The sequence below is a fragment of the Ovis aries genome, chromosome 8 (assembly GCF_016772045.2).
Source record: "Ovis aries strain OAR_USU_Benz2616 breed Rambouillet chromosome 8, ARS-UI_Ramb_v3.0, whole genome shotgun sequence".
Taxonomy (NCBI): Eukaryota; Metazoa; Chordata; class Mammalia; order Artiodactyla; family Bovidae; genus Ovis; species Ovis aries.
In genome coordinates this window covers 57,128,192-57,141,787 of record NC_056061.1, presented here as the reverse complement: position 1 = coordinate 57,141,787, position 13,596 = coordinate 57,128,192, and the positions used below count along the sequence as shown (strand labels likewise).

General features: G+C 37.1%; 1 protein-coding gene across 1 annotated transcript in view; it reads right to left on the bottom strand.

The window, feature by feature from the left end:
* ENPP3 (ectonucleotide pyrophosphatase/phosphodiesterase 3) overlaps nt 1-13,596 on the bottom strand; it is an 89,760-nt gene that overhangs the window by 23,062 nt on the left and 53,102 nt on the right. The window contains exons 12-17 of the mRNA XM_004011325.6: nt 10,664-10,772; nt 9,204-9,332; nt 8,808-8,839; nt 7,601-7,728; nt 2,624-2,690; nt 1,164-1,251 (exon numbers count right to left, since the gene is read on the bottom strand). Of these exons, the coding sequence (XP_004011374.4) occupies nt 1,164-1,251; nt 2,624-2,690; nt 7,601-7,728; nt 8,808-8,839; nt 9,204-9,332; nt 10,664-10,772 (553 nt within the window). The remainder of the gene's footprint in view (nt 1-1,163; nt 1,252-2,623; nt 2,691-7,600; nt 7,729-8,807; nt 8,840-9,203; nt 9,333-10,663; nt 10,773-13,596) is intronic.

Below are 13,596 nucleotides of genomic sequence, written 5' to 3'. Positions count from 1 at the left end.
TCTGAGCCACCCTTTCAGTAAAAACAAGTTTAAAGAAGTTAAATAATTTATAATATTACCTGTAGTATATTTACTTAGTTATAGGAAAGTCCTCTAAGTACAGATACTTTTAGAGTAATAAACTGGTGAACTCTGCTTAAAATAAGTTTTCCTATAAAAACAGAACATACAAAGCTTGCACCAACATACCCTTGTTGTACGTGGCTCCTGCTGAGGCCCCCAAAGAGATCTCTCCTAGAACTGCCATCCTCTCTTTTTCCTTTTAAACCCTCCCTGAAAAGGGCTGGCAGCCCTGACCACAAACTCAGCCTTGGGAACCAAGAATTTAAGTTGTTAAGGCTACAACACATTCTTTTTAAATGGATAGTCTTTGGTATCTAAGTCATATTCAATTACCACAGGCCAGTGGCAAGATTAAGAGTGACAATTGGGAGCAAATTTATGTTAACAAATTCCTAAAGTGAAAGGTGAAATTGCAGCTTATTCATTGTCTTGCTAAGTGATGTGTGGTCTGAGGTAAGCATATCAGCAGGAAGGTGGGTTAGATTCCCCAAAACTCCAGTTCTTTAAGGTTTTTAACACTGAGTGTAATAAGTGCTGATCCAAACAGGACTTTTTTTTTTTTAACCTCCTTTTATTCCAGAAGCTTTCTGTCTGTAATCACAAGAAAATACTTCTGTTTTTAGGTGTGTTATTCATGTTTTGAGAAGTTGGAAGTGTAATTTTATTTACCTAAGTTCTATTAAATTTTCATATAGTAACTAACAGAAAAGCTGGTCTCCCAAGGTCTGGTGTTGTTTAGTTACTCAATCATGTCTGACTCTTGTGATCTCATGGACTGTAGCCCGCCAGGCTCCTCTGTCCATGGGATTCTCCAGGCAAGAATACTGGAGCCATTTCCTTCCAAATATTTTCGCCATTTCCTTCTCCTCTCCCAAGGTTTAGTGTCTATCATTACTTAAAAAAACCTCACACTTATAGCTGAATAATTCTGATTAATAAATATTTCTCCCTTGTCTTTTTCTACTTTCTATCTTCCTAAGGCAGAGCATCTACTTCCAGGATATCACCTAGAAGTGATATCAGCATATCACCAACTTCAAAATTCATATTTTTGAAACTCAATTCACATTTGATTGTTGAATATATATGGCTATACTTACCACATAATAGGTTATAGACTTCAATATTGTCAAATGGTTCAACTTCGATCTTCTGTTTAAAACTGGGTCCATGTGCCAAAAAGATAGCCTAGGCATTAAAAGTCCAGTTACTAAATGCCATGTAAACTCAAAAACAGGTAAGAGACATGATTTAACAACTCTTCTATTCATATCTTATTCCTCTGTAAGGAATGCTTTCCATAATTTATTTTTTTTGCTGTATGTTTTTTTTATTATTAAAGTATAGTTGTTGTACAATATTATATGTTACAGGTGTACAATGGAGTGACTACAATTTTCAATATTCCATTTATAGTTATCATAAATATTGGCTGCTTTCCAGATTTGAAAATGATTTTTGCATCATTTCTACCTATGATATTGTACTAAGTGTGATCAGGTATAATCTATACTGTGTTTACTTCTAAATCCACCTACTTCCATAGCATCTCCTATGTCAACAGACCAGGAGAATACAAGTAATAGTGGACAATCAATGCCAGCACAGTTCTACAATATCTGGATAATATAAATTAGAAATTCATCACACAAATCATAGGAGAAGGCAATGGCACCCCACTCCAGTACTCCTGCCTGGAAAATCCCATGGACGGAGGAGCCTGGTAGGCTGTAGGTCGGACACGACTGAGCGACTTCACTTTTGACTTTTCACTTTCGTGCATTGGAGAAGGAAATGGCAACCCACTCCAGTGTTCTTGCCTGGAGAATCCCAGGGACGGGGGAGCCTGGTGGGCTGCCGTCTATGGGGTTGCACAGAGTCGGGCACAACTGAAGTGACTTAGCAGCAGCACACAAATCATATATTCTTTTTATATTCCTTTCATATCATCATTCATATATATTACTACTACATGACAAAAAATGTTGAAATTTCTAAGCATTGAATTTTTGTACAACTTATATTTGCTCACTGATTTCTCAAATACATCTCTCATTTACTTTTAGGATAAAGAGACCTAAACATTTTTATTTATGTTTAGCTGATTTTGTGTGTTAGTCACTCAGTCATGTCCATCTCTTTGCGACCCCGTGGATTGTAGCCTGCCAGGCTCCTCTGTCCATGGGATTCTCCAGGCAAGAATATGGGAGTGGGTTGCCATTTCCTGCTCTAATTAAAGGCAACTTAATTACATGATGTCTAACAGGTCTAATTGTTTTAGAATATAAATAACTAGAAGAACAGAATCAAACATGGGTAAGCAAGTATTTTCAGGTGACAGGAATACAAATATACACATATATACCTTCCCAAGATAATCAGCAAAGCATATTGCTTTGTTATACCAGTTCTCTATATCCACCTGTTAGAATGAAAACTTCACGAGGGCAGAGGTCTTTATCTGTGTTGTTCACAAATGTATTCAAGAGTCCTGAACATTGTCTGCCACAAAGTAGGTGCTCAATAAATATTTGCTTTAAAAAAGGCAATAAGTTGTTACCTCCATGCTCTTAAACTCATTGTCATAACCATGGTTGCCTCCTCCACAGTATGAATATGCTCTATTCCTATAAAAAAAATATTATTACACTGTGATCAGTCTATTTTGATATGAGACCTTATTGCAAACTGAGCTTTCTAGGTTTTGATGTGGTTTCTGCTTTTATATAAGTAAAATTTTCTGTCAACAATAGCATAGATATATTTATTTTCATGCTCAAATTCACAGCCACAGAAGAACAAAGAGAATGGTAGGAGAGAAGGAAGGAGAATTCCAGCATCTATAAATAGAATTAAAAAATGTTTGACTCCTAAACATTAAGGGAAAGATAAACAAAGTCACATATTTTTTAAAAAATTGTCATAGTAAAACTTGTTTTAAAAAAATGTTTTATTTATTTATTTATTTCAATGTTTTATTGAATAGATATTTGGTTTTCCTAAGATTATTGGAACTATTTGATTGAGGTGAATTCAGTTTTAAATTCTGTGTGGCAAGTTAGAGTATTCATTAACGAAAGAAAGAAAAGGTCTTTTGAACCAAGTAATTGATAAAATTCTCTAAAATTGATCCTTTATTTATTTTTCTGTTTTCAGAAAAAAAAAAATCTAGTTTTTGTTTGTTTTTATAGTTCCAGCTCCTAATCCAACTCCATTAGAAAAACATTAGTATTACAAAACTGCATTTGGAAGCAAAAGACAAAAATAGTGTTTGAAAAACTCTATTTTCTATGGTTTTCCAAATGAAAACTTTAGAAATTTGTTCTCCTAATTACTCATGTTCAAGTGTTCCGAACACTAATTTGGCTCTGGAAATTATATATGGAAAAACGGAAGCTGGCACTTGGAAAAGATGAAATGATTTTATCTTTCAAAATTTAGCTCAAATTCCAAGTACTATCTAAAACCTCTTGGAGCAAATTCTCTTTTCTCTTCTCTGTGTTTAATTAATTAATAAAGTCAAAATCAAGGCCCCATTTCTCTGCCACAGCTGGATAACGACAAAGATGGGCGATGAGCAAGACCTCTCCTGATACCCGATTAGTTACCAAGTCCTATCTTTCTCTGCCATATCGGTCACTTTTCCTTCGCTTTTCTCTTCTACTCCCACTGCTCTGTGCTATGATGGATCTGACCTTAACTGGTTATCCTGACTCTGAACTTCAGAATCTTCCATGTAACACACACATACACACACACCCTCAAATGTATTTAACACTATATATCCCTCCTGGAAATGGAAACACGTGTTTTAATGAGTACAAATGTGAGACAGAATAAAAGGAGCCAGTAACTTTCTGGAAAATCTAAGTCATGAGTTCACCATACATATTTGCCCAGTCGTGTGCTAACTGACTAGTTTTACCACCCCCCATGGCTCCAAGGTTCCCTTGGGGATGTCATCATGCTAAAGAATGGGTTATGACCTGTGATGGCTCAGGTAGTAAAGCATTTGCCTGCAATGCGAGAGACTTTGGTAGGGTCTCTGGGTCAGGAAGATCCTCTGGAGAAGGGAATGGCTACCCACTCCAGTTTTCTTGCCTGGAGAATTCCATGGACAGAGGAGCCTGGTGGGCTACAGTCCATGGGGTCAAAAAGAGTCAGACACGACAGAGCTACTAACACTTTTTCACTTTTCTAACTGGCCTCCGTGCTACTCACTTGACCATCCTCTTCCTTAGGGCAGCTGGAGTGAGTGCTCTGAAATGCAAATCCCAACCTTTTCACCCTGAGCCACCTTCTATCTCTGAGTGCTCTGCTCTCCTACTTTCTTTACAAAGTCACATTCCTTAGTCGTGACAAATAAGGCCCTTTGTGCAGAGGTCAGCTTTACTCACTAGGCGCTAATAGCAATATGGATCTACTTTCAGCTGATGGAGTCTGATCCTTCTGCCTGGAAACCTGACACTATCTTTCCACCTTCCTTTGCCCCAGAGTTCCTACTGGCTTAAAAAAAAAATAATAAAGGACTCCACTGCTCTGAGCTGAGCAATCAGAGAAAGAAGCACCTCTGAGAAGTTACAAGCTGCCAGTGCTCAAGGCTTGGCAAGCAGATGAGTGCCTTCCAGCAAGGAAACTAGGTCCATCTCCTCCTGTAAACACAGCCTGTCAAGGCTTGTTGAGCTGAGCAAGGGTTAGATTTCCTCTCTCACTCATCTTCTGGGCTGAGTGTCTCTGTACAATGGCTCAGAATGACAACTGCCTGGGCAGACCTGCTATGTCACAGCATGTAGCCTAACCCATCCTGAGTCTTTAAAACCTAGAGCAGAAGTCAGGCCCTCCAGAAAGTGTTCTCTGACATTCTCTGGCATTTGCACCCACAGTGTGAAATCACTCTTTTTGTTTCCTTGTGCCTTGTCCTTGATCCCACTGCAACAGCTGCTACACCTGATTAGAATTGTTGCCATCCTCTCTGCCTGGGTGACTATCTTCAGTGGGGACTGTGTCTATCTCCACTGTGAGAAAGGTGCCTGGACTTACTTATTATTTGTCAGTTTCCATTCATAAAATAAAAAGCTATTATTCATGTTATTTAAAAGGAAACTTTAACATTACTTCAACTAGTTTCAAATAACTGGGTTCCTCCAAACTAGTAAAATCTAACACATTTTTAAAAGGGCAAAACAAGGAGGAGAAGGAGGAAAATAGATTATATTAAATGATAAAATTTGCTGTAATTTTCAACAATGGAATCTAATCTACTTATCAAATAATTAACATTATAACTAAAGATGATGTATTTTAACTTAGAAAACAGGTAGCCTGAGCTTCATGTGTTAAGAGCTGGAGATAGAATAACCCCAAGATCTAATCAGGTGAGACTTTCCTGTTGCTCTGGTTGGGGCTGTGGTCAACAATTCCTCTGATGTAAGTTAGTTTACTTTGTGTTCACATAGCAAGAGAATAGTAAAACCAGGTTCATGATATGTTGCAGCTGAGAAAATGAAGCCTTGAAATATTAATATGCCCAAGTTCTCACAACCTGAACTTTGGGGCTGCTGCCCTGTTTACATCTCACTGCTCAAGAAGGAAATGACAACCCACTCCAGTGTTTTTGCAAGAAAAGTTATGACCAACCTAGATAGCATTATCAAAAGCAGAGACATTACTTTGCCGACTAAGGTCCATCTAGTCAAGGCTATGGTTTTTCCTGTGGTCATGTATGGATGTGAGACTTGGACTGTGAAGAAGGCTGAGCGCCGAAGAATTGATGCTTTTGAACTGTGGTGTTGGAGAAGACTCTTGAGAGTCCCTTGGACTGCAAGGAGATCCAACCAGTCCATTCTAAAGGAGATCAGCCCTGGAATTTCTTTGGAAGGAATGATGCTAACACTGAAACTCCAGTACTTTGGCCACCTCATGAGAAGAGTTGACTCATTGGAAAAAACTCTGATGCTGGGAGGGATTGGGGGCAGGAGGAGAAGGGGACAACAGAGGATGAGATGGCTGGATGGCATCACTGACTGGATGGACGTGAGTCTGAGTGAACTCCGGGAGATAGTGATGGATGGGGAGGCCTGGCGTGCTGCGATTCATGGGGTCGCAAAGAGTCGGACACGACTGAGAGACTGAACTGAACTGAACTGAATAAAGACTGAAACCCAGAGGTATTACTGTGGCTGGACTCTCCTTCCAGAGCCCATAGTCCATGCTGTCAAACCCATGGGCACTTTCTCATGTTGTACTATTAGCCTCCTAATTCATATCCTTATACCATTTGATCTCATATCCTTAACAGTAAATATCTGGAGAACTCACATTTATATATTACAAACCCACACGGCTAAAAACTTATAATCTAACAGAAGTAAAGCTTAATCATGTTCATATATTTTAATCTTTTTCTTAGAGAATGCTGTCCTAAGGCACAGGACAGCCCACTGAGCCGAAGGGGCTCAGACTTCAAGAAGAAAGGCTAGTGCCATCTAGTGGCACTATGTTAAACTGCACTCTCTCTGGCCGAGTGGTGCTCTGCTTGGCTTTCCTGTTACCTCAGAAAATACTCTAGTGCATCTTCAGTTCCTCATTCTGTACACATTTATATTAGAGCCCAGCTTCTTCTCTTCCTTCATCGCCTCTTCCTTTATTAAACATATCTTTCAGCTACTGTGCCTTTATTTTCCTCTGTATTATGTAACATACAAATAAGATAGGCCAGAAAACATAATATGAACCTGATTTCACTTATATCCACTTACACATATGAAAAAAAATACTGTAATAAAATACAAGAAATAGGGACTGTGAGATAGGGAATGTAAAAGGGAATGTAAACTACCAGATAGGGTGTATTTATTTGTGTACTGGCTTATTATCAGACTTCTCCACTTGATGAGGAGGGCAGGAATTATTTCTGTATCCCAAAAACCTAGAACAAGGTTTGGTACACACGGAGAAAGCACAGATAAAATTTTGCCGAATCAATGAATTAATTTGTTATTTGGGGATGGAATTATGGATTATATTTTCTGAAAACAGACATATTTTGCAGATGCTCAATGATCAATGTGAATCACAATTGTAACTAGAAAAAAAAAGTTATAACTAATTGGTTAGCTTGGCCTTACAGACATAAGCATGCTCTTTCAGAGAAACCACAAAGATGACAAAGATCTTATAGAGCCATCTAATCAGTTACTCATTACCAGCCTGTGAGACAACTAAAATCATTTTTATATCCTGTCTGCCACCTAACGGAGACCAGAGTGGAGACTGAGAACGTGCTGGTACCAATAATCTCTGTAACAATTGATAAATAGTCAGCCTTCTTCCTCATTCTTATCTACATTGTGAATGCTAAGGCTGGCAACTTAGTAACAGTCATTTCATATACAGAAGTGCTAGATAACATATAAAAGATCAAGAAATTGTCATGCTCAGGAAGATTCATGTGATCATAATAACAGGATAAGGTCAAGGAAATTTATTATGAAAGATGATTGTTAAAAGTATTACAAGAAACATTAGACACACAAACCTCACAGCTAGCCACTGTCGATCCACCAAAAGATTGACTTTGTCAATTCTGACATGTTTGGCAAAATGTAGGCGTTTTGGCAAATCAGGACTCAAATAGGGCTTGAAATGCTGATCAGGTTTTCGGCACTGAAAAAGAGGTAAATTATTGCTTCCTGACATCTATAAAATGAGCAAACTCTGCACAAATGTAATGGATTTCCAAAGCCTGTGTTATCAAATCCCTTTGCACCTCTGGGATTATTAGGCATTTGCCCTTCCTCAACTCACCAACAGACTTAAGGGAAAACAACGTGTGGATTTAGAGTCTGTATATTAAAAATTCACTACACTGCCCCTCCATCAGCATGGGTACACTACATGTAAACCCTCGCTAGCAGGGGTAAAATGACCCCTCATGCTTATTCAAGATCAGGATATTAGGCGCAAGAGAAAAAAGGAGTGATTAACATGAAGGCCTTTCTGCTTAAGCACTCATTCCTACTTCAAATTTGCAGTGTGTCCCAGGTTATAGTAACTATTCTTTCCCTAGTGTTTCTTTATCTTCAGTCACTCACATTTTATTCTGCTTTTACTATAATTGCATATTACCTATATGTAAATAAATCTAGCCCCACCCTAAGCAATGGTTAACCTATGAATCCATGTAAATAGATATATATTTGCAAATATACTTTAAACACAGAATTATTAAAACCACTACACACTCTCCAGAAGTGGTGAACTTCACCTTGAAAAATCCCAATTGCTTTGAGCTATCTAGATTTGCCCTGCTTTTACAACCTGAGATGCAAGAGCCGATTAAAAGCAGTTTCAATTACACTTAAAGAAATGACTGCTCTTAACTGTATAAAAAGATCTATAAAATCCATGATTTGCTATTTCTGATATTAAATCATACAAAAATGTGAAAAATGATGTTGCCCAAAACTCACTAGCCTAGATCCTTTGAATGAAACATTAGCCCACTCAATTTAGAAGTCAGTGAAACTGGTACCAAAACAAATTTCCTATAGTGGTGTCAATTTCAAAATAAAAACAGCTAAAATAAAAGCAACTGACAGGAATATAAAAAAAATTGTGACTGAGGTTTAAGAAATAAATTATAAATGGTTTGGACTGGATAATACAGAATACAATTTTCTTGAAACCCAGATTAAAGACACTATATTAATCTAGATATATGTATTAGGAGACAGTATACTTACACTGAGGTTCCTAACAATTTCTTCAGAATTAACTGTTGGAAAAGAAAAACAAGTCATATTATAATTGAAACTTCACAACTATAAAATTTAAATAATTCAGGTGAATTGACATAGCTTATTAATGACTATGATCTGGTACAATTAAATAAAAAGTATTTTAAGCAAAGAATTATTTTAGTATTTAAGAATGGAGTGGAATATATTTTAACCTAACAATGTTAGATATTACCATAGACTTTATCAACAGAGTGTACTTAAACTTATTTACTTCTGTGTGGTCTTCCCAAGAAGTCAGAAGAGGGGGCCTGCTAATGCCTGAATTCTCAGAATTAGGGGCCTATATTATTTGCTTTTAGTTTTACCATTATTTTTCTAATTGGGCATCTTCATACTCACAGGTAAAAAAATCATCAGGTATGTTACGAGTCCTGATGCGGGGGGCAGGTCCTTCAAACATGTAGAAGTTTATACTGGAAAAATAATCAGTCATATATTCCAGTTTGTCGCAATAGGTCTGATCCATTCCTGAATTTAAAAAAAAAAAATGTCCACTGAATGTATAAGATGGTAACAATTGGTTGTCTCTGATCAGGTCAAACAGCAGATATTTTATGTTACATATATCAAACCAAGTTTTTGAGAAGCTTTACAGTTTACCCAATTACTTCATTCTAAATGGCAGGCTTTGAAAGTCTTGTTAGTAGAAGAGAAGAATCAGGTTTATAAGAAAGAATGGATAAGAATTATAAACAGATCATCTGTTCAATGTAGATCAGTTAATTTTGAAAAAGAATGTTCTCTATAGAGAGCTAATCTGTAAAATTTGATTTGTACATAAGGCAAGATGAAATACTTTCAAATCCCAAAGATAGCATGCATTTTTATAAAACAATAAAATAAGTAGGAGAACAAAGTTTAAAGAATATTTATTTTTCATAAGGGTCTTATTTAAATTTATATGAGCAGCATATGTTCCTAAAAAGATTTGGTAGTTAACTCTTTTTTTTTATTTGAAGATTTTTCAGACTCAGTCCAAACTTTTATTTGTATTATTTTTATTTACTTCATTATTTTTATGTTTTATAATTTCTTGTAACAAGATATGTATTAAAACATTTCCCTTAACTTTAGAACAATTAGAAACTCTTTAATTACTGTTTCACATCATCTTGATGTCCTAAGATATATACAGAAGTTCTACAGACACGCTCCTTTTCATCTTCTTGTCCCTCTAGGCCACCCCATCTAGAAAAGGTCCACCTCTCCTTTATGTACTTCCTCACACACCACATCGAGGAAACTGCTCGGCATTGAGTTAGCACTTTAAAAATATCTGCTGAATGAATGAGTACTTTAAAAATGAGGTTGCAGAGGGCGTGGCAGCATCTCACTTCCTTAAACATTCAAGTTAACTGAAATGGAGAGCTAACCTCAAGTAGAGAAATGTGGAGTGCTAGGACTTTAGAGAAGTCTATTCACATGATTTAGAAAAATACGCAGAACATCGTAAAGTTAGTCAACACAGTCGATTGAAGGCAATCTAAATGAAAGAATCATTTACTGGAAAAAAGGGCACTTTTTGTGATTGAATAACAGCCCAACTCTATCCCTGGATAGTTCTCATTCCATTTTTACAGAAAATGAAATGTATGGATAAATTTTTCAGAATGACTGTTAGAATAATTAAACTTAAAGTACAAATTTTGGTCCTCTAGTCATCACAGCCTATCATTCTTAATGTATTCAATAGCTTTTAGGTCTAGAAATACAGACTCTAAAATTCCTTATTATATTTGTGTGCTCCCCGAAGGGATAAGATAGAATCAATGATAAAAAATGATTTTAAAAAAGCATACCATGGTCAGCCAAAAGGATTATATTGACACAATTGACTAAGTTTCTCTGCTTTAGGCCTTCCATTAACAATCCAAAAGTATTATCTACCAACTGTAAGGCTTGAATTACCTAAGGACAAAAAATTGGAGTTAAGATCATCTTCATAAGTTAAGGCTTAGTTACTCAAGTTATTATCTAACAGAGTAAGAATTAAATACATTTCCTTCTCCAAAATTGTTGGATTTTGAATAGGATATCAGAGCCCAGCACCCATGCTACATGTACAAAAGACCAATTCCTTATATTCCTATAGACAAAAAAATATTAAAGCATTTTCCATAAGACAGAAGACTGGTCAATAAATATCTGAGAAAAAGTGTTCAACATCAACAAACATTATTCAACTGCAAATACTTTCCTGATAGTGTCCAATGCTGGGTAGAAGAGTCCGTAGACACTTCCGTAGGAGCCCAAATGGCTACACACGTTCTAGAAGACTGTATGACAATGTGTAGCCAAGGAGTTAGAGAGGGGTGTAAGCTGTAACCTAATAATACTGTGCCTGGGTGTTTATCTGAAGTAAACAGAGTGCAAACGGAGATTTACATGCAAGGCCAGTCATCACATTATTTATTTACAATTTAAATACAAGGAAAAAATTATGCCACATCCTTCAGTGGGCATGCTCAATAGCCACTAAAATATATACATATATATTTTAAAAATACCATAGGAAAACAATCACAATACAATGGTACATAGAAAATGTTAAAATCAAACTGTATACACACTCATACATATTGCATAATGCAATTTTGTTTTCAAACATGTTTAGCATTTCATAGTAAAAACACACAAACAGAAAACCAAGATAAAATACATCAAGGTACTGTTAACAGTGGTTGTCTCTGAATAGTGAATTGGAGTTCATTTTTATTTTGTTTGTATTCTTTCATGATTTTAGATTTTTCTATACTTTATCAATATAGTACATTGAATTGACTTAAGATTTAAGTGAATAAATTTGTAACTAACATGACTTCATTTTTTTTTCAGTAAATAGAATGTATAATAGCAATGGATTGGGAAACTGATTGCTTTTTATTTTTGAATTTTACAAGCCAATTACTATTAGCGCACTATCTAATGAAATCTAATTCTCTCAGTAAATATTCATGGATGGTGCTATTGGAATTTCCAGTTATAGAGACCAGGAAACTTGAGGTTTAACTTAAAGATCTAGAACAAAGTAATGTTTCTTCATCTGTTTTGCCTCTTCTTCAATTTCACGTGAGGCTTAGTCTTAATCCTTCTGTTCTCCTGCTTCACTCTTTCTTTCTTTAGGACATCTCCACTTCTATGACTGTCTATATGCTGCCAAGCAGTCTGATCTTCATCTCCTTTGAGCTCTAAATCCACATTCAGTTGCCTTCTGGACATCTCCATTTAGACATCACAGGCATCCTAATTACAAAATAATGTCTTCTAAGAAGATCCCCTTCAGCGGCCTTACTGGAATGAACCTGCCTGCTTATGCTAGAAATCCGAAACTCTCCTACCCCATCACCTGTCTCACACAAAGTCATATTAAGTCTATCTCTTAATCTCAAACACATCTTCTATCCACAATGGCTGTCACTATCATAGTCCAAGTCACTACCATCTCTTTCCTGAAATGTTGCAAAGTCTAACTCATCTCTCCCTACTTTCCCTTGCTTCCTCTAACCCATTCCTCTTACACAGTAAAAGTGGTATTTAAATTCACATAGATCTGATCAGATCCTTCCCTGATTAAAATTCCTCAATATTTTCATTGCACATTTTATGGCCTAGAAGAACTTGCAAGATTTGGTGCCTGCCTCCTGTTATAGGTTTTCCCTTAGCCCCCTCCCCTAGTTCATAGTGCTCAGACATTAGTGAGAGATGGTTCTCCTTCAGCAATCCACACGGCACCTGGCATAAAGCAGTACACGGTAGGAGGTAGCTGCTATTATTATTTTTACCATCATCATATTGTCTATGTGTCTAGCCACCTATCCATTTGTCTGTCCATCCATTGCTCATTTTATGTGTTCTTCTAACGTGCTCAGCTCTTAATCAGGCCATTTGTAAACTTTTTTTCCCTTTTGTTATTTGGAGAACTTTCTAACCAGCCTTAACCCAGGCTACGTTAACCCCTCAAGATCTCTCAGGAAATCCTGATCTGTTCCTTTGAAGCACTTGTCCAAATTATACTCAAAATTTATCTGGATACTGAACTAGAGCACTGTAAGAAAGAAAAAGATATGGTGCCTAATGTCAGCCATAGGGATCAGACAAATGCAGATTAGAGCTGTTGTTTAGTCGCTAAGTCATTCTGACTCTTTGTGACCCCATGGACTGTAGCCCACCAGGCTTCTCAGTCCATGGAATTTTCCAGGGAAGAATACTGGAATGGGTTGCCATTCCCTACTCCAGGGGATCTTCCTGACTCAGGGATAGAACCCAGGCCTCTTGCGTTGTCAGGTGGGTTCTTTACCACTGAGCCACCTTGGAAGCCTCAGATTAGTGTATTCCCTCTCAAATAAAATCAAACATGGATAACAATTAAAATGGAAAAGAAGAAATGGTGAATATGTTTTAGATAGTTACTAAGCCTCTTAGAGAGCACAAACAGAACCTTGTGCTCACCAGGACCCAGGAGAAAGGAGCAGTGACCCCACAAGAGACTGACCCAGACTTGCCCGTGAGTGTCCAGGAGACTCCAGCAGAGGTGTGGGTCAGTGGTGGCCCGATGCAGGGTTGGGGGCACTGAGTGTAGCAGTGCCTGCATGGGACCTTTTGAAGGAGGTCACCATTATCTTCATTACCTCCACCGTAGTTTGGCCCCAGGTAAATAAGAGGGAGGGGAAACAGCCCCATCCATCAACAGAAAATTTGATTAAAGATTTACTGAGTATGGCCCTGCACATCA